A 25565-nucleotide genomic window follows, 5' to 3' on the forward strand; every position below is an offset into this window, starting at 1 on the left:
AAAACATTATATTTTTCTCGAATATGATATTTCGTGAGAAAAATCGGAGAAATAATCATTAGGAAATATGAAACACAATTTATCATGTATCCGATTTCCGTGGATTAAAAAAGTGGTGTGAGAGTGTGTGTGTGTATGTTCGGGTTCTTTACTCTCTATCAACCATCAGCCTGGCAGTGGGTCTTGTTTTGTGTTTATTTTGTAATGCATTTTTTTACCGGTTAAATACAACGGAGAGAAGTTGATGGATATTTTGGAAGAAAATGTTGTTTTTTTTGTTCCTTTTTTTCGCATCGATGAGAGTGACTGATGGTTTTTTCGGTTTCGGGTTTTGTTTCTCTATTTTAACGAAATGAAAGGGGTGTTGGAGAATGAAGACATGTTTTGCTAAAACCGAATATTGTTTACAGTTTAATTGAAATGCAATTTATTTTACATTCAATTTATTATGCAGGGCCGGCAGGATCGTCCGTAGATTTTTAGCGCATCGGGCCATATTCCCCTCAGCTCCCTTCGTGTCTAAACTTTTCTCCTTTTTTATGAATAGCTAAGTTAAGGCCAGGTTAAGGCGCCTTACATGGCAATGTAAACATTCAGCCATGTATAATGCCTTAACCTGGCCTTAACTATGATTGTCCCATTCCGAACCGAAGCAGATCTAATGCAATTTATGAAGTGGAGGAACTGCTGACATCCAGGTACAGGTGGAAGGCAGAACTTAATTTTCCACATTCACACAACGAGTAATTTTTACCGAATCCTTTTTTCCACAAATTTTCTGAAATAGCCGATGGCCTAGATGCAGTTTTGTTTGTATGACCAACTGGAAATCAGCTGAATCAAATTCGCTATATAAATTTCGTTGACGTCCACTGTACACTCAGAATGATCGACAATTTAAAACAGAAATTTAATGAGCCTAAAATTTATCATATTTTCATTCAATTGACCAATATCATGGGCGCGCGTTAGCATAGCGCCCGTGACGCAAGTCCTATTACTAGAAAAAATGTCAAAAATTTTTTTTTGTCGTAGACTGCAGAACCACATATATACAGCAAATATTGAAGTTCTACAATTCAAAGACAAATGACTCCAAATTACCATTATAAAAAACTAGGCGTCCGTACGAGTTCAACGAGCTATCACACGTTCTTGCAGCTTAAAATTTGGCCACGTAAAAAATCTTCCAAGAAGCCCCATTTTCATACATTTTGGTCAATTTCAGTACTTTAAACGAAATGAAAAAATCCTACGTTACTTTGTTAGTCCGTCCGTCCGTCCGTCCGTGCTTCCTATCTTCTAAAGTCTTCTTTAGATTTTGTTGAAATTTTGGGAGTAGATTCTAGTCGTTATTCTAAGACATTCCAGAAAAAAAATTTGGGGGGAACCGGCCTCGTTTCGGAGCTAGGGCTCTTCGAAGTTCCCATATAGGCCCCATATAAGAACACCTTTAAGTGTGTGTGTGTGTGGATGGGTATGGTAGAACAAATTTGTTCGCTTTTGGTATTTGGTAAGCTCTGCTCGCCTCAATTTTTTTCCCCTAAATTTAGTATTTTTACATTTTTTAAATTTTTAATTTTTTTAAAATTTTTCAAATTTTTTTAAATTTTTAAAATTTTTTTAAATTTTTAAAATTTTTCAAAATTTTCAAAATTTTCATATTTTCATAATTTTTCAAATTTTTTCAAATTTTTTCAAATTTTTTCAAATTTTTAAAAATTTTTCAAATTTTTCAAATTTTTCAAATTTTTCAAATTTTTCAAATTTTTCAAATTTTTCATAATTTTCATAGTTTTTAAATTTTTTAAATTTTTTCAATCTTCTAATTCTTCCAAAAGAACTGATATCAGTCAAAAACACTCAAAAGAAACAAAATTTTACCAAAAAAAAATTGCGTCACAAGTGGCAGATGTTGAGTAAAGTACTGTTAAGAAATTTTTTAAAATTTTGTTTCTAGAATTTCTTTGGTCAAATTTTTGCTGTTACAGTTTTTGCGTACAAGCGCAGAATGCGTTACCTCCAGCGATATCAGTTGTTTTGGAAGTATGCACAGGGACTTGCGTCACTTCTACTCTTTTGAGTGTTTTTGACTGATTGAGTATTGAATTGACCCTTCAATAATTACTGGCCAGCTCGTGAGGTATACAAAAGCGGTCCGGTAGTGATGATGTTACTTGTGAAGTGGGTCAGTTGATATACGAAATTGGAATATCTGAGAGAAAAATTAATATGAAAACTACGTCGACTAGACAAGCAATGAAAGGATCTTGATATTTTCGCGAACACACTAAAAATACATATATTGATGTTGCTGTCTATGCACCAATGGATATAAATTCCTATAAAAATGTCTCATTAAATAAGAATTATAATAAATCATCGACATTGAATCCACCAATACAGCCACAGTCATATAATGAAAATATAGCTGGTTACACCGACGAGGGACCCGTATTTCAATTTATTATAAATTTTTTGGAAGAAAATCACGTAAAATATTGCATTCAAAATAAATATAAATGATTTCTCGTCTACCTCTTAGGGGTAAAATGTTTATTTGGAAATTATTTTTTTTCTTCTAAAAAATATCTTTGGTTGTGATTTAATCCTTCACAGCAAAAAAAAAAGACTTTATTTGCACAATGTGTCCTTATAGGGTTATACGGTCGGAATCGATTTTTTTTCTGTATTATGCAACTCGCTGTTACAGAGGGTCTCCGCATATCTATAGATGTGCATATAGGTTACAATGGGTTCAAGTATTTTAATTCAATTTGGTTTTTATTTTTTAATATTTTATATTTTACGGCCCGTTCTTCTCTGTTTTTTTTTTCCTTATTCTTAGACCTTTTCTGTCTGGGCTGTGTAAAGAATTTGCACATTTTTAAACCCTTTTCTGGGAGAAATATAAAAGAAATATTTTTTTTTCACTTATTATTGATAGTTTCTCGGTGTTCTCGTATTCTATTTTGTGTTTTTTTTTAACCTTCGAACATCTGAATGTTTGCCAGGATTTATAAGGTAAAGATAGATGTGTGAGATTTTCATGTTTTGGAATCAGTAGACGCGTCACGAGGGGAAGGGACACATTTTCATATTATTTGTAATTCATACTTTTCAGGCCTTTGTCGCCGTATATTATTTTACCTTCATCCTGAGAATAGTTAACCTTACAAGACGGAATTGATAAGAATTTGAATAATTGATGGGTCGCGCTTCTGATAAATGTTTGTCGAAATCATAGTTCACACAGACTGTTTAAGTTGATCAAAGGACTAGTTGAATCGGGTGGACAATGTCATCAATTAGCATACAAAAATATTTCAGAAGTGAACGCAAATGAAGACACCGGTTCATCTAGTCTTCTTCCCCAACTTCAACAGTCTAATGAAATCAAACAAGAAGTTATGGAAACAGACGAAGAATAGCCTGTTACGCAAAGAGTCTGTGATTAGATTGATTGTTCAATGGTCACAATAATTTCACTAAATTTTTACTTTACTATTCTAAACTGGTCGTGTGACCCCAGAGGCCTACACTAACTCCCATTGATCTGTAATTGCACTCGAGAGCTTCCAAGACTGTGGTATATCCCACACTAGTTGTAGAGTGTAATCATTTACAGTTACGACGAAACTAGCTACTGCTAAGACTTCGTGACTGTACGAGGAGTAAATTACTCACTAGCTTAACGTATTGCCTTTTCGTACAGTTACTAACATTCTGAAACCTGCCTAGGTTTCCAGTGTTTGGAGTGTTAAATGTTAATTGCTTTTCTTACTCGTACGCAAATGCATGTGACAAGAACAGCTGACCTATCGTATTAAATGACAATACTTTATCGAAAAACTAAAATTTCTTAGATGGTTTTAGCTTAAACTAATCGTCCCAGACTATGTATGATTAATCCAAGGCACTAATGATCGTTTCTCGGAAAATATCGACAGTTCTAAGAACACTGCCCCATACCTGGTTACCACTTTGTAAATTACTTGTTTCTACACCTTGAAACATCGCTACAATTTTACGATTTTACGATTTTTACGATGTTACTAAACAAAAAAGATGTAAAAATGTAACGATCGCTAACCATACGTCGACGACATTATAGTGACACAATTGTCATTTGGTTGATCCTTATGCATTTTGGTTGTCTCGTATATACAAGTAAACGTCACATGATTTCCTCAACAGACGCAATGTGTCTGCAATAACATTTTCCATTATATAGTGGATGCATGTGTGTATGTATAACTGCTCCACTACGTAATCTTTCATCTTTTTTTCTTAATAGAGTTAATGAAGAAAATTATCACAGAAAAAAAGCGAACTCTTTTCCATATTTTCCTTGAATTAGTTGAGCATATTGCGTTCAACAAAATTATTTTTGGAAATTTTAAATTTTTTTTTGGTCCGTCTACGATCGTTATAATATGCTCTTCTGGTTCTTCCAGCACTTTTTAGATTTTTTTTTATTATTATGATTTTTCACCCGTTTCTCTATATATGAATTTTCATAATTCATTTTTTTTTTGGTTTTATTTTTATTTTTTTAATCTTTTTAACTCATTTAAAGCGTAGAAGTTATTATTTTTGGAGAAAAACAGACGCCCGTTTTTGTTTTCGAATATTAACTTTTTCTGTGTGATAAAATGATTTTATTTTTTCGTTTCATTTACCGTTGAAAATCGAAAATAAATTTCATTTTTTTAAGTGCAAGCGATAACGGAATTTTAGTTTGAATTTTGAAGTGATGTTCCGAGGGTATTTTATGATAAATAGTTGTTCGAACAAATCAGTGCCTCATTAGCTTACGGACGAAGTGGGGCGTAATTAGTTCAGTAGAAACATTGTGAAGAAGGCGTAGATCGTCAGATTTTTTAAAAACGAAACGGTTGGAATCAAATACGAGAAAAGAGAAAATATTGCCTAAGGTGATATAGTATCAAAGTCAAGGATCTGTTACAAAACAATTTCGATTAAAACTTGAGATTGCAGCAGGGCCTATTTTATGAGAATTATATTCGCGAAAATTCCTTAATTTTTCTGTCACATTTTATCGGTTTAAAAACAGATTAAAGTGCTTCCGGTGTTTTTATGGCTTTTTTAGTCTACTATTGGTGACTTATCAGTAGAAGGACATACAGCGCCAACAGACGCCAATGGAAGGACGGGGACAGAGTTTACTGTTGTGGGCAAACCAAATTATGCCCAAATCTTTGTATAACGGTTACCCTTGCATAATGGGAAAATAAATGATGAATGAATGAATGAAATGAGAAACCAGAATTCAGGAATAGATCATTGTCAATGTCGTTTGAGATGTCAAATGAGCTGTCATTTTCACAAAGCTAACCAAAATGTTACAAAAATTTATATGGAGCTGTCATTGTTTGAGGTTAGCTTTGTGAAATTGACAACTCATTTGACACTATTTTGAGAGAAGAACAGTTATTTGACACTGATCTATTGTAAGGACTTTTCGGGAATTTAATTTCCTAAAATAGACCCTACTGTGGCAAATATAATTTAAACAAGATTAGAATCAATTTTTTTCTCGTGAATTAGCTGATTGCAAATAAAACAAATCAATACTTACCATATTAAAGGGTGCGTGACCGTATCTAAATTATTACTGGCGGTTTTTAATGAACCACTAGAGTTCATATGAGCAATACCAATACATTCACTTTGTCGTTACTGACATCATGTCGATGTCGTATAGTAATTTGATTTTTCAGTTGTTTCCTTCCATAGAAGGGAAACAAACAGTCGAATGATGAAGTCAAACAATTAGCACGAAAAAAGAAGAAGAAAAAAACACGTAGCAAACGTCCAAGTAATAAACGAAGTGACTATTGGCACTTGGGTGCCAATAGTCTATAAGAAGACTATTGGCACTTGGGTGCCAATAGTCTATATGAATGCTATTGGCACTTGAGTGCGATTAGTCTATATGAAGGCTATTGGCACTTAGGTGCGAATAGTCTATATAAAGACTATTGGCACTTGGGTGCAAATAGTCCATTTGACGACTATTGGCACTTGGGTGAAGGTAATATAAAGTAAATATTTTGAAATCACAAACAAATAATTGTAATATTCTGTATTTTTTCTAATTTAAATCTTTAAAATAGGATTTCGTATCACAAAAAACATTTTTAGCCCCGTACGAAGTACTGGGGGCTTATAAGATTAATATGCCGTTTGTAACACGTCGAATTGGAAGCAGACAGTAAGGGCAAAGCATTTTGTTCATAGATGACGAATCCGCAATAAAAAAAATGTCCGTCCGTCCATCCATCCGTCCGTCCGTCCGTCTGTGACCCCTCTAGCTTGAGTAAATCACAACCTTTTTTCAAAATTCTTTTTTTCCCCGATTGGTATCGACAAAAGTAAGGTCAAGTTCGAAAATGGGCATGTTAGGGTCGGCCCTTCCAGAGCTGGAGCCCTATAGGTGTTTTTCAGTCTTTCGACGATATCTACCGAAATACGCACGCAATAGCTGCTTGTGATATATCAAATGAAAGGTATTGACGAGTAGAACCAAGTTGCTGAACATTGTTTTTGGGTAAGATGCAACGTGGGCTTGTTGGGAGGGCTCAAAGGTCGTTACTCGGCCCTAAGTGTTTTTTGCACACAAATCGAGTAAATCTCATCCGATTTTGCTAGATTTTGTTTCATTTGAGAGATAATCGAATGCCGAATAGAATGATGGCAAAAAAAGTTTCAAATTTGGGCACTTGGCCTAAGGCCGCTACTCGGCCCGAAATGTTTTTTGCACATAAATCGAGTAAATCTCATCCGATTTTGCTAGTTTTTGTTTCATTTGAGAGATAATTGAATGCCGAATAGAATGATGGCGAAAAAAGTTTCAAATTTGGGCACTTGGCCTAAGGCCGCTACTCGCCCTAAGAGATTTTTGCACATAAATCGAGTAAATCTCATCCGATTTTGCTAGTTTTTGTTTCATTTGAGAGATAATTGAATGCCGAATAGAATGATGGCGAAAAAAGTTTCAAATTTGGGCACTTGGCCTAAGGCCGCTACTCGGCCCGAAGTGTTTTTTGCACATAAATCGAGTAAATCTCATCCGATTTTGCTAGTTTTTGTTTCATTTGAGAGATAATTGAATGCCGAATAGAATGATGGCAAAAAAAGTTTCAAATTTGGGCCCTTGGACTAAGGCCGCTACTCGGCCCTAAGTGTTTTTTTGCACATAAATCGAGTAAATCGAGTAAAACTTTGTGGCCTTATGTGGTTTTTGCTCATAAATCGAAAATATTTCATCAAAATTTGCTTTGTTTCGTTTGACAGATAATTCAATACCGAAAGAAAATTGATAAAAAAAAGTTGTAAATTCGGATTCCTAAAATTACATCGTAAACTTTTGTTTTATACTTGAGAAGTACTTCGTACGGGCTTTTGTAATTGCGCTAAGCGCAATTTTAAAGATGAACACTTACAGTTAATTTGCAAAAATAGGCAATAATGTCAAGTACACAATAAGGTTACGGAAGAACTTTGATAACGGACGAATAAGGGTTACGGGCTTATTAGGGCTACGGTCGTATAATGGTTTCGGGCAAAATAGGTTTACGGGTAGTACGGGGCTCAGTCGCAGCAAACGCTCCGACTCTGATGCCTTGTTTCGTATAGACTATTGGCACCCAAGTGCCAATAGTCTTCTTTTAGACTATTGGCACCCAAGTGCCAATAGCACGCGCCAGTAATAAAACCATAGAAAGCGATGCCCGAAGAGCCTTTCTGATTTTGAATAGATAAAGGGCAACAAAGGGCGCTTTGCAAATTTTCTTCATACAACGCCCGAAGGGCCTCTTCGAGCCAGGCCGGCCCTGAGTGGTCCAGGGGGATGAAAAAAATTGGACGCTAAATTGGAGAAATAAAACTTTGAAATTTTTCAAACTTCAACAGAAGAATGTCGCGAGCACACATTTAAAAAAAATCACCAAGTAGGGAAGAGAATCATCCGCTAAAATTTCGGCTGCAAAAAAATGTATTTTCTCGGGTGACACCAACCTTGAAACACAATTTCCAACTTTTTCCCCTTGGCAAACAAATAACTATTCAGCGCTTCCTCGTTGTAGGAGAATGGGGTCAATTTAACGTTGCGTTACCCTTGCGAAAATGACGATGCTTGCTGCATGTTTAAAAAAAACAATCCTAATGTCAAATATACTAAAATCCAAGATGGCCGCCATTTTCTTGGTATATTAAAAATGGAAATTATGAGACAAAACAATTTACTTTATTATATTCGTCAGTACAAGAAAATTGTAAAAGCATCTTCACTCTTCACTCGTTCCATATCCATCCATGTTCGTGACGTGCTGTTGGAATCGACATTCTTGAATCAAAATATCCATTCGGATCCCATTTTCGTTTAATTCGTATTAGGTCCTCCAAATTACTTCCATAGTATCGGGACAAATAGTCCTCCAATTCAATATCCGGATAATTTTGATAAGTTTCACCGCTGTCCATGAATCGCGTTGCATTCATGAATTTTTTCGTCCACTTTTTACCTTCAACAACACCATCAACTTTGATGCTTTCGAAGAAAAGTCTTACGTTGAACCGAGAGTCTCGATGAACATATGCAGTGTCTTTGGCTCGTCGTGCAGCTACGGTGCCTTGTTCGGATGTGATCATGATACCGTTCGTATTATTCGGAATTTCGTTGACAACATTTTGGACTTCGTTTAATTCGTCTGATCGAAGACGTTTTTTCACAAAGAATGATTTGGCGAAAAAGTAACGGGAAATTGCCATTTCTTTGGTCATTTTTATGAAGAAATCGAGTCGTTTTTCAAGTGGACTTATAGTTGATGCTTGAGAGTTTTGTGCTGATTGGACTGTCGGCGAAGCTGCTGGAGTGTAACCAGTTGCGATAACAAATTCCATATAAGACGGATTATTTGTTACCGTTTCGACGGCACCAGGAAAATATTTCGGTAATGCGTTTAGCAATGCAGTGCTCGAATTTGGTTGTATTTTCGGGTCTTGGATATGGAGCAGTTGGACTTCAATACCTGGCCATATCGGTTGACTTGGAACATTGTAATTATCTGGGAGGGAAAAAGATATTTAAAATAAAGCGAGTGGAGATCAAAGTAGACCCTGCAACGTTAGCCCCGTACGAATCCGTAAGCCGTGAGGAAGAGGACGTAGGCATATTAATCCTATAAGTCCGGAGTACTTCGTACGCGGCTAACAAATAGAAAACAAAGCGACCAACCATTGACTATGAAAATTACGGACGCCACACTCGGTTCGTTTTGTTTCACCCAATCCAACCAATTGGTATAGTTTTCCATGACATTTCTAAAATCCTTCAGCCGATAACGAATTTGAGTGAATGTCAATTTCAGTTCTTTGGCCTTGAATAATTTGATTTTAACGCTCGTCACCATTCCAATATACCCTGGACCAACGCCGCGCATAGCCCAGAACAAATCAGCATTGTGCGTAGAATTAGCTGTAACAGCATTCCCACGAGCATCCACCAATTTGAATTCCAAAGTATTATCAACAACGAGTCCGTACAGCGGAGAAAAGTAACCGACTCCGCCACCAATCGAATGTCCACCCATGCCAAGAGTCATACAATTTCCTAAGCCAGTTCCCCATCCACCGGCTCTCCAAAGTTTCGCATGCAACTGACCAACAAATGCTCCCGGACCAACAGTAACTGATTCTTCGTTCTCGTTTATGTCTATCGAATTCATGTACCGAAAATCAACAATAATTGAGCCGTTCGTTCCTGACGATAGTCCGGCGTAGGAATGGCCTCCCGAATTCGGGACTAGCTGAATATTCGATTTAAAGCCACATTTCACCGTCGTCTGTACGTCTGACACAGAAAATGGCACAAAAATGGCGATTGGTGAAACGGTTTCAAACATTTTGTTCCATTGGTAATTGTATAAGTTGTAAAATGTGGCATTTGTGAATGAATCGACAACTTTCCACATCGATATTCCATTGTTTTCCATGCATTTTTTGTATGATCCGAATTTGGTTTTGTGGTGCTGTAAATTGTTTCATGGTGAAAAAGGGCTTTGAAGGCTTTTTCGTCAAAATAATGAGTGACCCAGACTGTATTCAGCTTCCTATTCGTTAGCAAAATTGTGCGTATTTAGGCCACAGCCTTTTTTTCCATTTTTTTCGAATTTTAAAAATATTTCTCCGAAATGTGCTACGAAAAAATACGGTGGCTGGACATTTCCACACCGTCAATATCGGCAGGAACGATATTATCGTTTTTTTGGACGATACTGTCGTCTAAAAAACGATACTATCGTCTAAAAAACGATAATATCGTTTTTAGACGATAGTATCGTTCAAAAAAACGATACTATTGTCTAAAAAACGATAATATCGTTTTTTAGACGATACTATCGTCCAAAAAAACGATATTATCGCCCAAAAATTTTTCATCCAGGACGATAATATCGTCTAAATTGAAAAATTCTAAAATATTGTCTGGACGATAGTATCGTTTTCTTGTCGATATTATCGTTCAAAAAACGATATTATCGTTTTCTGGACGATATTACCGTTCTAGAAAATCTAATGGATATTTTCGTTTTCTGTACGATAATATCGTCCAAAACGATAATATCGTCCTGGCCGATATTATCGTTTTCTTAAACGATAATATCGTCCTGGACGATACTATCGTTTAAAAAACGATAATATCGCCCAGGACGATATTATCGTTTAGTTTTGGGTGGTAATATTGTCCAGGACTCAATTCTACTCAGAGGTGCAGCAAGAACCGAATTCTCTTCCAAAATATCGAAAAACAATTGTCAGAGGAAATCACCTACACATCAGTGTTTAAAAAAGGCGTTTAGTTCGTCCCTAAATAATTCATCGTTTTACGAAATGAATACCGAATTTGATTGTACATAAAAAGCGTTTTAACACGCCGAGCGATCCGGCCCATTGCCCCGGAGCGAAGCGGAGGGCCGCAATGCGAGCCGGGCGCCGGAACGGTGTCGGAACTTCGGAGTTAATTTTTTTTTCTCGCATCGTCTCATAATTAGGTTGTGTAATTTTTCTATATAAAATTTAAATTTACGGAACCAAATGAACCAATTTTTAATATATATTTGCCGTCTGTAAAAAGGTGTTTATCTACCAGATTTTGTGTTTCGTCTTCAACACAAGCTTCAACAACCATCCTGAACGATAATATCGCCCAGGACGATATTATCGTCTAGAATTTTTATTTTAAACAAATTAAAAACGATATTATCGTCTCAAATTTAAAAAAATAAATTAATTAAAAACGATAATATCGTCCCAAAAATTATCGCCCAGGACGATAATATCGTCCAAAATAACGATAAATTTGTTCAGAAAAAGAAAATAATGATAATATCGTCCAGCGGATATTTTCATCCAGGACGATATTATCGTCAAAAAAACGATGTTATCGTTTTTTGAACGATAATATCGTTTTTTAGACGATAGTATCATCAAAAAAACGATAGTATCGTCCAAAAAACGATATTATCGTTTTTTTAAACGATAATATCGTCAAGAAAACGATAATATCGTCATAAAAATATTTTAAAATTTATAATTTTAGACGATATTATCGTCCTGGATGAATTTTTTTTAGACGATATTATCGTTTTTTAGACGATAGTATCGTCTAAAAAACGATACTATCGTTTTTTGGACGATACTATCGTCTAAAAAACGATACTATCGTCCAAAAAACGATACTATCGTTTTTTAGACGATACTATCGTCTAAAAAACGATAATATCGTTCCTGACGATATTGACCGTGTAGTTATGTCGCCTCATCAAAAATACTTACCACACTGGCCGATATGCAGCAATCATTTACCGAAACGACTATTATCAGGGCGACAAAATAGTCGAATAAGCGCAGCTTCATGTTTAACTGAACTTTTGTAATTGACTGAAGTTGTAATGCGTTTTTAAAATATATAATTTTGTCAAATGCAATCTATGGTGTACCAGTTTCACTTAATTGTTCGATTATCAAAAACGACAAATATACAATGGCTAAACCGGACTGGTGTGCATACGTAATTTTGCACCAACATACAATTTCAAATGGGACCAGCTGGTGCAAAATAACGTATGCACACCAGTTCGGTTTAGCGATTGTATAAACGCGTTATCGTAATGCTAATGACATATTCAGGTAAAGCTAAAATTAACTATCAAAACAAGATATCCGAAATGGCATCAGTTGTCTTGTGAAGCGAAAATATGTTAGGTATTAAGAGTCATTTCGCCAAAGCTTCGAACAATCGGCCAATCGGCCATGCCATCCGGATTTTTGACGAGTATGGTACCCATCGAATCCTTGCTTCATTACGAGTTCAACGAGATATATCTTGCCAGTCTCGGAACTGTCGTTTTCGTGGTAGAGCTGTTTGAAAAATCGGTGGTTTTCAGGAGGAAATTTTTTCACACTTATTATTTCGGGTAATGAGGGGTCGCCTTCGTTCAAATTTTTGGGGATTGTAGTGCTAGACTAGACCGATCACATAAGCTACGAAATACGTCGGGCTGTTGGCTGTACTGGCTTCAGTGACTGTATTAAGAAAAATCTTCTCTGACTAATAACGGGTTCCATTTGAAGGCTTAGGCTCGGTATTTCCTAAAAATATAAAAACTTGGGCTGGACGGACTATTGGCTGTAAGAGATAGGGCAATTTCTTAGATGTCACCTAGTACTCCAAAAAACATTCGACCAGTTGTCGACCACTTCCATTTTTTCAGCCTAGAAATGCCTTATTTGTTTGTCTCAAACGAAAACACTTCTTTAGAAAGTAAAAACAAAATTTTACTCAAATCCGTCGAATCCCAAAAAAAGTTCATGGTGTTGGTGATCTTCAAAAATTTTTAGTTGAAAGTGAATGTACCCAAAATGTTATTGCTGTTTATAGCAGAGGACTAGGCCCTGATCATTCTCTAATAAAAATTAAAATCGCTTGTACGGGGGGTTTTCGAGATAAACCATTTTTTCATACAACTTGGGAAATCCGTGAAACAGTTTCACCCTATCTCTTACAGCCAATAGTCCCTCCAGCACAGGTGTTATTATTTTTAGGAAGTACCAAGCCTAAGCCTTCCAATGGAACCCTAAACCGTTAGGTTTGCTGATGCGGGCACCCGTTATTACGTCAGAGAAAATGTTTCTTAATACAGTCACTGAAGCCAGCCAACAGCCCGACGTATTTGGTAGCTTATGTGATCGGTCTAGTCTAGCACTACAATCCCCAAAAATTTGAACGAAGGCGACCCCTTATTACCCGAGATAATCAGTGTGAAAAGATTTCCTTCTGAAAACCACCGATTTTTCAAACAGCTCTACCACGAAAACGACAGTTCCGAGAAAGGCGAGATATATCTCGTTGAACTCGTCATGAAGCAAGGATTCGATGGGTACCATACTCGTCAAAAATCCAGATACGTTGAATTTGTCCTCCATACAAATTATATTACTCTTAATGTCAAAAACAAATAAAAACAATAATTTGAAACAGTGTCGCGTACATACACAACACATCAAAATATCATTTCAACAAAAAAACATCTGTTGGTTTCGTTCTTTCATAAATTGTTTTTTTTTTCTTTTTTGTTAAATTAAATCACATTTTTCCATCCACATCCATTCATTCATTTCATTCTATTAAATTTTTCAACCAACTTCCGTTTATCATTGCGCACATACAAAATTGAATTTATCCATATTTTGTGTCACAAGCACGTATATGGCTCTCCTACAAAACGAAAAAAAAACGGAGGAAAAACAGTATAGAAAATACAATTTAATAATTTAACAATCCATTCTCGAGTGGAAAAAAAATTAAAAAAAAATTTGTTTAATAAAAAAAAAATCATTTTAAAGTTTACGACAAAATACAAATACAATTAAGCAGAGCTCGAGCTCATATCCAACTTCCATTTACCTACATAAGTTCACGTATGGTTTTTAATATACAAAAAAAAAACATTGAAATTGAAATATTAATAATTTGAAGCATTATGGTGGAAGCAGCCGCTTATTATATCTACGTAAAGAGCTTCCTGATATTCCACTCAATATATAAACCGAAATCAGCTCTTTTCATATAAAAATTGAAAAAATGAAAAAAACATAATTCCTGTCACGTACATCTTGACAAAACGAAAAATCCAATTCAAATTTAAATATAAATAATAATACGCAACGGCCATATATATAACTTAATATCTTTAGACATTCATTCATACGTTGTACGATATAATGTTAACTTCACATAATAATTACAATATATTGTATATGCTCAAGCGTACAGTATATTAACTGTATGTATACACCAAGTGGTTTAATGTGTCGAAAAGAAAACTATTTCTTTTTTTCGTCTTCCTAACTCTTTGGGTTTACATAATAAGAAACGAAGAGAGAGAGAAAAAAATCTCCGTTTCCCTTAGCCCTTTTATTTAAATATTATTTTTTCCAGATTAGTTGTGTAATGCTATGAGAATGAAAGGGGTGAATTATGAGATTTTTTTTGAGGAAAACGGTTCCGCTATAGGTAAGTGGCATCGTATTTCTCACAAAATATTTCTAATTTTTTTTTTTTCGTATCGAAAAAGAAACAGTTTATTGAACTCTCGTTGTGGTCGGATCTTGAGACGAGAATTTATTTCCTTATCGTTCAAGTACTGTACTTGACTTGATTTGTACAAAATTAAGCATCGTCTGATCGTCTACAAAAGGCAGCATTCATTAAATATGTCCGAAACTATGGACCAAACCACTTAGAATTGTAAGTTCGGACATGTGTCTGTCGGAACAACATATTTTTGACGGTGTATGTGATGAGGCGACATAACTACACGGTCAATATCGTCAGGAACGATATTATCGTTCTTTAGACGATAGTATCGTCTAAAAAACGATAGTATCGTTTTTTGGACGATAATATCGTTTTTTGGACGATAGTATCGTTTTTTAGACGATACTATCGTCTAAAAAACGATATTATCGTCCAAAAAAATTTCATCCAGGACGATAATATCGTCTAAAATTATAAATTTTAAAATATTTTCAGGACGATATTATCGTTTTCTTGACGATATTATCGTTTAAAAAAACGATAATATCCTTTTTAAACGATAATATCGTTTTTTTGGACGATACTATCGTTTTTTTGATGATACTATCGTCTAAAAAACGATATTATCGTTCAAAAAACGATAAATCGTCCAGAAAACGATAATATCGTCCTGGATGAAAATATTCCCTGGACGATATTATCGTTATTTCCTTTTTCTGAACAAATTTATCGTTATTTTGGACGATATTAGCGTCCTGGTCGATAATTTTTGGGACGATAATATCGTTCTGGACGATATCGACAATAAAACGATACTATCGTCCAGACAATATTTTAGAATTTTTCAATTTAGACGATATTATCGTCCTGGATGAAAATTTTTTGGGCGATAATATCGTTTTTTTGGACGATAGTATCGTTCGTCTAAAAAACGATAATATCGTTCCTGACGATATTGACGGTGTGGAAAAGTCCCGCCACCTACACATACTGTTTAGAGACAGGCGGAACACATCAGAATTACATTTTTTTAATTTTACAGTCAACTCCAACCAAATTTGTGATGTAATTGGCTTCAGCTGTTCAGCTGGTCCACACACACAACGTGTTTAATAAACAGCTAGAAATACTGTTTATGCAACTCGAGAACATAATTCGAAAACTGTGAACTTTAAATCGCTCTGTTGCATAAAACGTTATATGAATCTCGGTGCGAAGTACTTGATTAGGCTCACGATGTGTATTATGACACTGACACACGGCCTGCGGCCTCGTATCATAATTACACATCTAGAGCCTAATAAAGTACTTTGCACTCGATGTCTAAATAACTATTATATATGAGCTTAATAGTCATAGGCGCCCGTGGTGGTAGTTGTAAAACCGTAGAAGACAGAGATGTTGCATGAGTGGACAAGCTGAAAAACAGCTGAAGCCAATTGCGGTCTAAATTTGGTTGGCATAAACTGTAAATCGACTGAGATATCATTTCTTGTTGATTTGGTTCGTTCGTTAATGGATGTTAAAACAAGTGGTTGACCAACTCCTTTTTAAATGTCTCTAAGATAGCTCAACACTCACGGAAGTTGCCAGATATTTGTGAATTTTCAATTTTTATTATAAGTCGCTAATTAGGTGCGGGTATTTCAACCTTATCCGCTCAAAATTTGACTGACGCCATTTTGATCGATAAGAAAAAATTTGTTTCAGCTGCCCGGTAGCTAGAACTACAAGAAAAGACAGTTAAATTTCAGTTTAAATTTACTTAAGCCTTCAACTGGTTCACTCACACAAACAAAACTGGCTATGCACGTTTATTCGGTTCTACCACTACCACGCGAATGCACTGTTAAATCCGTATAAACACTCATTACCAGTTTTGACTGTATGAGTGATCCAGCTGATAAAATCAGCTCAAGCAAACTTGGACTGAAATCGTATGACCCACTTGTGTACATTTCGGATCAATGGATAGGTCCGACATTTCGTAAAAAATCGGTTCACTTTGAATGCTAACCGTTGAACAATTTTTTGCTTAGAATCGACACGAAAATCTTTTGTCTGGATGCTCTAGCCTAATTCACATCGAGTTTAGATCTTTCTCAGTTTTAAGACAGAAACTTTTTGTTCCCAAAGCATCCAGAACCTAAGAATCATTATATTCAAATCTTACTGCCGAAAATGGTAAGATTCAGGGCTGTTAATCTTTATTTTGAATCGAAATTCAAAAATTTACTCAGCACATGCTTTCAAACAGACCTCTTTTATAAACGGCATAGCGGCATACGAATCATTAAATCTATTACTTCTTTTGTTCAATGGATCCGCTACAGTCTTTGATACAAAATCTATTACTTCGGCAGTGTTAGCAAATGTTTGGATACATAAGATGACATTACCCCAGACCTCATCGCTTATTTTTGTAATTCGTCTATCTCGTGACAAACTGACGTATTTCCCAAAAACACAATGGAATTTCATTGTGTTTAAAAGTCTACGCTAGTTTGTCGTGAGACAGACGAATTTTTGTCGATTAAAGATGACTAGCCACTTGCCAAATGTTAAAGGAAACAATGGGTATCGATCATGTCCGGAGCGTTAGCGGAGGACTTGACGCAGTCTAACTTCCAAAAAAAGAACGAAGAAAATTTTTTGAGACGCGGCAACTATATATAGGCGAGAATTTAAGTTTCTTTCCTTTGGCCTGTATCACCACAAATCCTATTCTATCTTATTTGCGCTTCATTTGCGAAATGTGTCGAAAGTTGGAAATGGTCAATTGGAGTTTTGAAGATATTTCTTACAGCCTCCTGGGATCTCTAGAGATGACGGTAAAAGACCGGATGGTGTGACTCTAATTCCATGGAGTCATGGTAGACCGATACTTTGGGATGTTACCGTTAGAGATACTCTCGCCCCTTCTTATGTAAATGAATCTTCAAAGAAGGCTGGTGCAATAGCAGATAATGCGGAAAGACATAAGCATAATCATTACCAACTTTTAAAAGAAAATTACTTTTTCACTCCTATTGCATTTGAATCACTAGGTAGCATGGGTCCAGAAACTAGAATATTTATAAAGAAATTAGGATCATTGATGCGACGGGCTTCCGGTGAATCGCGTTCTATGGATTACCTATTACAGAAGGTTTCTATTGCCATTCAACGAAGGAACGCTAGCTGCATTTTGGGAACATTAGGAACGAATAGAATTGATGATTTTTATTTATTGTAAACTTGTTTTTTGAAAAGATCGTTTTTTTGCTGGTTGCGCCTAGCAGCCTTTTTTTTCGCTATATTGAATAAATCTAAATTGGAATGAGATTTTCTTGAATGGTGACAGATAGAGAATTACTTTCTTCGTCAAATTTTCGAATTTCGTCAAATTTTCGATTTTCGTTAAATTTCGTCAAATTTTCGAATTTCGTCAAATTTTCGATTTTCGTCAAATTTTCGAATTTCGTTAAATTTAGTCAAATTTTCGATTTTCGTCAAACGATTTTCGTCAAATTTTCAATTTTCGTTAAATTTTCGATTTTCGTCAAATTTTCGATTTTCGTTAAATTTCGTCAAATTTTCGATTTTCGTCAAACGATTTTCGTCAAATTTTCAATTTTCGTTAAATTTTCGAATTTAATTTTACACCCAATTTTAGTTCAAACAAGCTGGCTTAGTTTTTCTCATCATCTGCCAAATAATTTTTACCAAAAAAAAATTGACTGGAAACAACCAAAATTTTACCAAAAAAATCTGCATCGCAAAGTTACAAATGTTCAGGAACAACCCAGCAAGAAAATTTACCTGCCACATGAGACGCAGACTATTTTGGTAAAATTTTGGTTGTTTCCAGTCAAATTTTTTTTGGTAAAAATTATTTGGCAGATGATGAGATAAAATTAAGCCAGCTTGTTTGAACTAAAATTGGGTGTAAAATTTAATTTTTGTGTAACGAAGCTTAAAGCGTCAACTCTAGCGATATCATTCATTTTAGAAATTGTACTTCAAAGACTGCGTCACACTTTTCTCAAAGAGATTTTTGTTGGGATACATATTTTCTGAACAATGCAAAGGCCAACTAATGCACAAAGGAACAGAAGACTTTAGACATCCCAGCTTCCAATTATTCTAGATCCTCGGATTGCTATGTAAATTTCCTCTGCACGATAATTTCATTAATATTTTTCATCTCATTGTGTATAGCCGGTAGCGTTGCCATACTAAGTAACATGCAACATCATCAGGCAATTTAGACAATTCAATTAATTGATTATGCATTCCTCTCATACTACCATCACCACCACTAGTGCACACATATGCATAATATGATCAATGAAAAAAAAAACCCCAGCGTCTGATAATGACCTACATACATGCAGAAAGGAGATGATAATCAATGCAGAAGGACCTTTGCCACACACAAAAATAAACAATCGCATTGTGTCAGCTCTGTCTATTATGACCGTGTGCGTTATATATTGGTATTTCCGTATTACGGGAAATCTACTCATGCCACACGCACCATCGCATGTATCATTCAGCATTTTGCTTTTCTTCACCGTATATTATACCGAATATAAAAAATCGGCATTGATCCCTTCTTTCTTCTCGTTATTGCATTAATGTACCCCCCGAACCCGACACCGTTCATTATCCGTACATTACGATGCACTGGATGGAAAAAAAGTTCAATTTTTTACCTAAAAAATTTTTTGTTTTTTTTTCGGTTCTCGTTCTGGTAGAATTGTTTGTCTCTCTCTCTCTCTGTTATTTTTGCGTAGAAAAAAAAATGCTGCGAGAAGGCAATTTCTTTCGTTTTTTTTTTACTCATTTTTATGGGAATGAGATGAAGATGAAAGGTTGGGTTATTGGGTTCAATCGTTCAATAAAATTGTGAAAAGAATAGAAAAGAGAAAAAAATGCACCGAAACTGAGGAGATGAAAATTTGATATTCTTGCAATAAATGAATGGAGAGACACGGCATTTATTTATGCAACCCCTTACCTTGATGTTTGGGTTTTTTTAAAAGGATTTTTTCGGCTTTTTTCCCTAAAATATTCAGAGAAAATTTCAGTTCTTGCGCGACCATTAAGAGAACAACATCAAGGCAAACATACGAATTTTTGTGTTTTTTTGTGTGAAAATCTTTTTTGGTTTGGCAGAAACTTTGTGTGACTCACATTTATTTAAACAATCGATTCCATTCCTTCTATCATTGGTTTCCAAACATTTAAAAAAAAACGATGTGCTCGAAACCGCAGCTCGAATTCCTCACCCAACTCCTTTTGTTCAATTTCACCAAAACGTTGACCAACAACAACAGTGACTCATCTAATGATCAAAATCTTTTTGCTCTTTCAGTGGAAAATGCACCGCTAGAACCACCGACCCCACCTCGTACACCGATCATTGCATCGTCACAAATCGACGCCACCTCAGCACACAATCAACGCAACGCCACAACGCCGATCGATGCGACGCGTTCCACCAACGAACAACACAACACTCACCCGTCACCGCGTTCGCTAAACAATGACGGTGAATGTGCAATTTCAACATCACGACCGTCGTCGCCATGGTCGAGTACCAGTCAGGCGACGGCGTCCGCATCGATATCGGTAGCGCCGGCATCGAAATTAATGGGCAACGATAGTTTCAATGCGGACCGACGATCGCGTACATCCAGTACGAATGATATGACAGCGAGAGAGGAGAATAGTGATGCGGACCAGGACGATGACGACGAGGACAATTCGTCGGCAACGCATGCATTCGATTTGTCGTATCAGTATAATGATGATTCGAATGGGTCGGCCAGTGGTGAGGATCAGGGAAGTGAGGGTGGAACGACCATAAATAGTTTTGATTTGGCAATGGCAAGGAAAGACGGATTCGGAGATCGATCGAATGATGTAAGTGTTTTCAACCAATTTACTTGTTGTTCTGTTGTGGTGTGGTGTTACTCAGTGTCGATATGTGCCCAGTGTTTCTATTTCGGATTTGATTTTAAAATTCCATTACGCTTGTTTTTGCGCTTAACTGCGAGTGTTGGTCCCATGCATTACTTGCTTCATTTACTTAAATAGCCGTTCATAATGTCATCACATCCCATCAAATGTTGAACAACAAAATATTCAAAGATGAGGGGAAAAATGAGAAAAAAAAATTTAAAAAAAAAAACGCAAAATAAACAAGCGGACGATGGGTGCACCGCAATTTAAAGTAATTTTCGGATAATTTTTCTGATCGTTTGTAGTTGCTGCTGCTGTTGTTATTTTCAATTAAATTTATTTTTGCTGCAGTACATCGTGGATAAATGGTGCGATTTAATGACTACTTTTTTTTAGTGCAGTCGTTTCGGCCGTAGCCATGTTCAAAATCTGAATTTATTGCGTGGCACTTAATGTATCGGCGAACATTTTTTATCGATTTTTAATGCATCGTTTGAGGAAACTCGTTCTTCCATTCAACAACCGCTGGATGAGATATTAAACGTTGCGTTTTTGATGCGCTAAAAATCGTAGGCCAGGACCACACGTGCCCTGTAATTCCTCATATGAAAAGTCTTTCCACTGCATAAGATCAAAACTGAAAAATTGAATTTCATTGAAATGTCTGTCGTGCTTGACGAGTTAAAAATTCGAGTATGGTTTGAGTGTGGTGTGCCTAACTCTAGCTACGTGAAGAAGACCTAATTCAAATTTTTCTTTTGTTTTACTGTCAAACTTGACAGAAGAACAAAAGAAAAATTTGGATTAGGTCTCATTCACGTCGCTATGTGTCTAGCTACAGTAAGGCTTGGATTGTGTTCGGGTTGACCCGTTTCAATTCAGGTTTACCCGAACAAGAACAAAAATTTCAGATTTGACCCGAACTCGAACAATTGCTACAATGTTCACCAGTTGACACAAAACCAGTTGTTGCTAAAGTGGCACACCGAAATCATTTATTCTCTGTAGATTGAATCGGGTTCGAGTAGCTGGACATGTTTCTTAAAAATGTATGATTTCTGTTGCACAAATTTCGGATTATCCGAACCAGATGTGATTCATCCTGAAAATTTCAGCTTCTTGTCAAATCTGAAAGTGAAAGTTCAGTGTCGGGTCGAACAAATTTAGGTTTAGGTCCGGGTTGAAATCGAAAATTTTAGGTTCAGATCGAGTTCGATCCATGTCAGTTGCTGCTTCACTTAATATGGCTTTAAGCCGCGGTCTTATGTGTGACTAAAAAGTGGGTGGGATGAAATCCTGCACCTAAGCTACCTTACGGGTGATTGAATACACGTGGGCTCTCGATCTATTCGTAATAATTTCAGTCATTATGACCATTGTGCCTAAAGAAGTCTGTGAAGTCATCGCAAGCAAAAATCGTAAAATTGTGCTGAGCGGATGCTCATTTCTTGTCTGTGATTTTGTAAAGATAACAAAGACGCGACATTTTCGAATATTAACTGAGATACCTGGTCTCCAAAGCTAGCTAAAAATTTGTGATTTTGTTTTTGTTAAGTTTTCATTAACTGCCCACTAAAATATGCTAATGCCGGAAAATCTTTCCCAGATATTTTTCTCACCATTGCTGCAACAGTCACTGCAAAGCGAGGACAAACATTTCAGCGGTAAGTAAAAGTTTTTTGTTTTTAAATTTATTTGAAGCTGCTAGAAAAGATGGCTCACGTAACGAGCAATACTTATTGGACAATGGTCCATCCGACTGAATTTTGGAAAGAAAGTTATTTAGTAGGAACACCTTGATTCTGCTGTTCTACCGTACAACTCATAAAATTCTTAGAGAGGCGAATTTGAGAGAGAAAAAATAGATCAAATTCTCTCACACATACATCATTTCTAAGGTTCTTATGCGTTGTACGATAGTGTTGTAGATTGAAAAGAAGAAAATCTAGGACTTCACGTGATTTAACATGCGCACAGAGCTAATTAAGTTGCTTAAAACTGTGTTGCGTATCGGAATTGTGTAAAATGGAAGGAAATGTTCTACCAATAATAATACCTGGTTGTAGGGCAGATGAGTATTACATTGCGAATTATGCTGTTGATTGAAGATTCAAAACTCTCGAATGTTAGAAAATCGACGAATCGACTCAAACAAACATGATTGATGAGACTGAAAATTCTAATCAATTTCAACGAATCGCAATTACATTTCGCTCTAAAATCGATCTAAATTACGAACAAAAATTCAGTTCAAATCGAAACAAATCGAAAGAAAAAAAAGAAGAAAATTCCGATGATTCACGTCAAAAAATCAATTTAATGAGCACAAGAATTCGATTCGATGAATTAATTGCAATACGCCGTTGCATTTGCAGTACATTTATATGAGATTTTGGTATTAAAAATAACGAGAAGGACAATTTATAATGCATCTAACGCTGTACGTGTAAATCAAGCAATTGACAAAATACAATCGAAAATGAATCAGATAAAAATAACGAAAAACGAAAACGAAAAATTTTCGATTTGCCATTACGTAAACGCAATTTGTACAGTAAGTTCAATTTATAAATTTAGAATTTCGACGTGAATTCGCTTTTCAATTTAAAATAATTATTGGGTTCTTGTATGAGTTTGTTTTGTTGTTTGTTTGTTTTTTTTTCTATTCGGCTTGAGATGGTGCATCTCTCTCTCCGTGTACGCTTTGCATAATCTAATGTATGATGCGTATTTTCATTGAAATTTTGCTTCTTATTTCTAATTGCCAAGAATTTTAACATTTAGGTTTTCTTTTGTTGGACAATAATATAGCCCTGACGATAGAAGTGCGCATTTTTTGGTGAAATTGTTGCCGATTTAATTTCGCAATTTCGAACTGTTTGTGGTTCGATTTTGAGGACTCGTTATCGTTACATGTCTTTTGTGACGATGTCGATGTTCAAAGTCAACGGCATTTAGATGCATCTGAATCGTTTCATCGTTTCCACAATGTTTCATCGTAATGCTTTGTTAAGCGGTTGGAGTTGTCGTTGCAACCACGAGTCCGTGACATTTCAATTAAAACATTTGGCAGCACAGGCTTTGTACACAGATGGTGTCATAATGTGTTGGATAGGTATCGGTATGAAAAACGCATCCGACGCATCCGCTGGTTCCAATGACGTCTGTGGTTCCGCTGCAGCTACTTCACAAAACAAAAATGAAATGGGCCAGTTATTGGTGCAACAGGTATCTAGGATGCAGCGAGTTCAAATAACCATCGCAAAAGTCTTCACTATCTATCATTAGTACAATACCGAAGGAAGACAACAAAATGTTACTGATATCAACCTTTAATATTGTACTACTGATACAAAGTGAAGCAGTTATTTGAACTTACATCACCCTAGTTACCTAGTCCACCGATAACTGTCCCGTTCCAATTTCTTTCTTCAAATCGGCTACAGTGGAAACACAGAACGGATGCGAATTTCGTACTCAGGGCACCGATACCTATACAACGCACATTCCAAAAATTTCAAATTATTGCCGAAATCAAAAGGCATCAAATTGTAAAACGATTTCTTCAAAACAAAAACAAATGTGACAGTTCGGTGGAGAAAATTTCTATTTTCTTTCCTGTTAAAACAATAGGTGAGAAAATAGTCATTTTCTACCCCGAACTGTCAACAAAACATCATTTGCTCATGACACTTTGAGTGTATAAAATAAGGTTAATCACCGCACCACCGCACATAAAAAACTGTTTTCTTCTAGTCTTTCCAACAAAAGCAAACCAAAAAGTCAAAACAAGAGGAAAATTGTCAAAAATTTTTTGAAATTTTCTTTTCTTCTGACAAAATACTACAGCACCACGGCTTATTATTTTCATTATTTTCATAAAACGCTTAAAATAAATCCAACTTATTAGATGCGTTGCATATTTTTGATGTAAAATGGCACATTTTCGGTGTTATATTCGGTGAGAAAAACATAATTAAATTATTAAATGTCAACCGAAATGCATCATATATAATGCAAAACCAACGAAACGCAGAATTTCTACAAAATTTCTATAAAATTTATTATTGGATTGATACACAGACCATGCTGAGATGCATTTCCAAATTTATGGTTCTTTGAAGGTTTCTCATGCATTAAAATGAGTAAACTGTGTGCTGTTGTTTAATAGCCGTGCACTTCTTCTCAGAAAACAAACCTAATAGTTATTTGTTCTCCATGGCGAAAATATGGTTGGCAATTGCATTTGGAGGGTATTGTCAACCGAAAAAATACAATTTCCCACTTTTTTTTTCATCGATGAACACACCGTTACAACAAAGACTCTCTAAGTTTCAGCGGAGGGAAGAAAATGACTGTTTTCTCGGCTGCGTTTGAAATAGTTATTTTTCACTAAGGATAAAAATTTGGATTTTTTTGAGGGTTCTGTCAGCCGAGACAATGAAATTTCCTACTTTTTCCCAAGGTGAACACAACGTTTTTCACAATGAGGGCTCGCGAAGTTTCAGCTAAGGTCTATTTTCTCGCCTGCAAATAGATTGAACTGATTCGGTTCTTCTTTCTGTTTCGTCAATATTTACAAACATTATTCACATCGTAACATGTATTGGAACTTTTGAAGAGAGGTCAGAGGAGATATATATCAAATAATTCTAGAAAATTTGTGTACATGCAAGAAAAGCCATTAACCTTTCCATAAGCAGTTTTCCTATCGAATCTATTACTTCATATCTTCTAACTATTTTCAAGAAATTGATTTCAAATCTTGTACTTCCTTTCTTTAAATATGCTCTTTGTTATATAAGACCGCATTTGTCGGCACTTGTCGTTCATTCTTGCATTCATTGACGATATAAAATGACAGCCGTCCGTAACAAGTACCACTCACATACTTGAAGTACTTGATTATTAGGGCGTATCGAATTTTGAGAATTTTAAGGGTCGCGATAGCCTGTGTGCGGAAAACGTAGATCATTGAAAACTAATTCCAGGC

The 25565-nt window shown here is 35.7% G+C and overlaps 2 protein-coding genes across 3 annotated transcripts in view; one reads left to right on the forward strand and one right to left on the reverse strand.

The window, feature by feature from the left end:
* LOC119083772 overlaps nucleotides 1–25565 on the forward strand; it is a 114965-nt gene that overhangs the window by 70144 nt on the left and 19256 nt on the right. For both annotated transcript variants that reach the window (XM_037193556.1, XM_037193557.1), the window contains 2 exons: nucleotides 19983–20533; nucleotides 22179–22236. In XM_037193556.1, coding sequence (XP_037049451.1) covers nucleotides 19983–20533; nucleotides 22179–22236 — 609 coding nt within the window. The remainder of the gene's footprint in view (nucleotides 1–19982; nucleotides 20534–22178; nucleotides 22237–25565) is intronic.
* LOC119083783 (berberine bridge enzyme-like 4) lies at nucleotides 8260–11946 on the reverse strand. Its single transcript, XM_037193586.1, has 3 exons — nucleotides 11860–11946; nucleotides 9263–10055; nucleotides 8260–9092 (listed from the first exon to the last, which is right to left on the reverse strand). The coding sequence occupies exons 1-3, from the start codon at nucleotides 11938–11940 to the stop codon at nucleotides 8320–8322; spliced, it is 1647 nt and encodes a 548-aa protein (XP_037049481.1). The 5' UTR covers nucleotides 11941–11946; the 3' UTR covers nucleotides 8260–8319.

The sequence above is a fragment of the Bradysia coprophila genome, unplaced genomic scaffold (genome assembly GCF_014529535.1).
Source record: "Bradysia coprophila strain Holo2 unplaced genomic scaffold, BU_Bcop_v1 contig_70, whole genome shotgun sequence".
Classification (NCBI taxonomy): domain Eukaryota; kingdom Metazoa; phylum Arthropoda; class Insecta; order Diptera; family Sciaridae; genus Bradysia; species Bradysia coprophila.

Coding starts and splice junctions, on each gene's coding strand:
- LOC119083783 (XM_037193586.1), bottom strand. CDS start 11,940: ATGAAGCTGCGCTTATTCGACTATTTTGTCGCCCTGATAATAGTCGTT. Junction 10,056..11,859: donor GCTGCATATCGGCCAGTGTG/GTAAGTATTTTT, acceptor AACAATTTACAG/CACCACAAAACCAAATTCGG. Junction 9,093..9,262: donor CGTAATTTTCATAGTCAATG/GTTGGTCGCTTT, acceptor TTTCCCTCCCAG/ATAATTACAATGTTCCAAGT.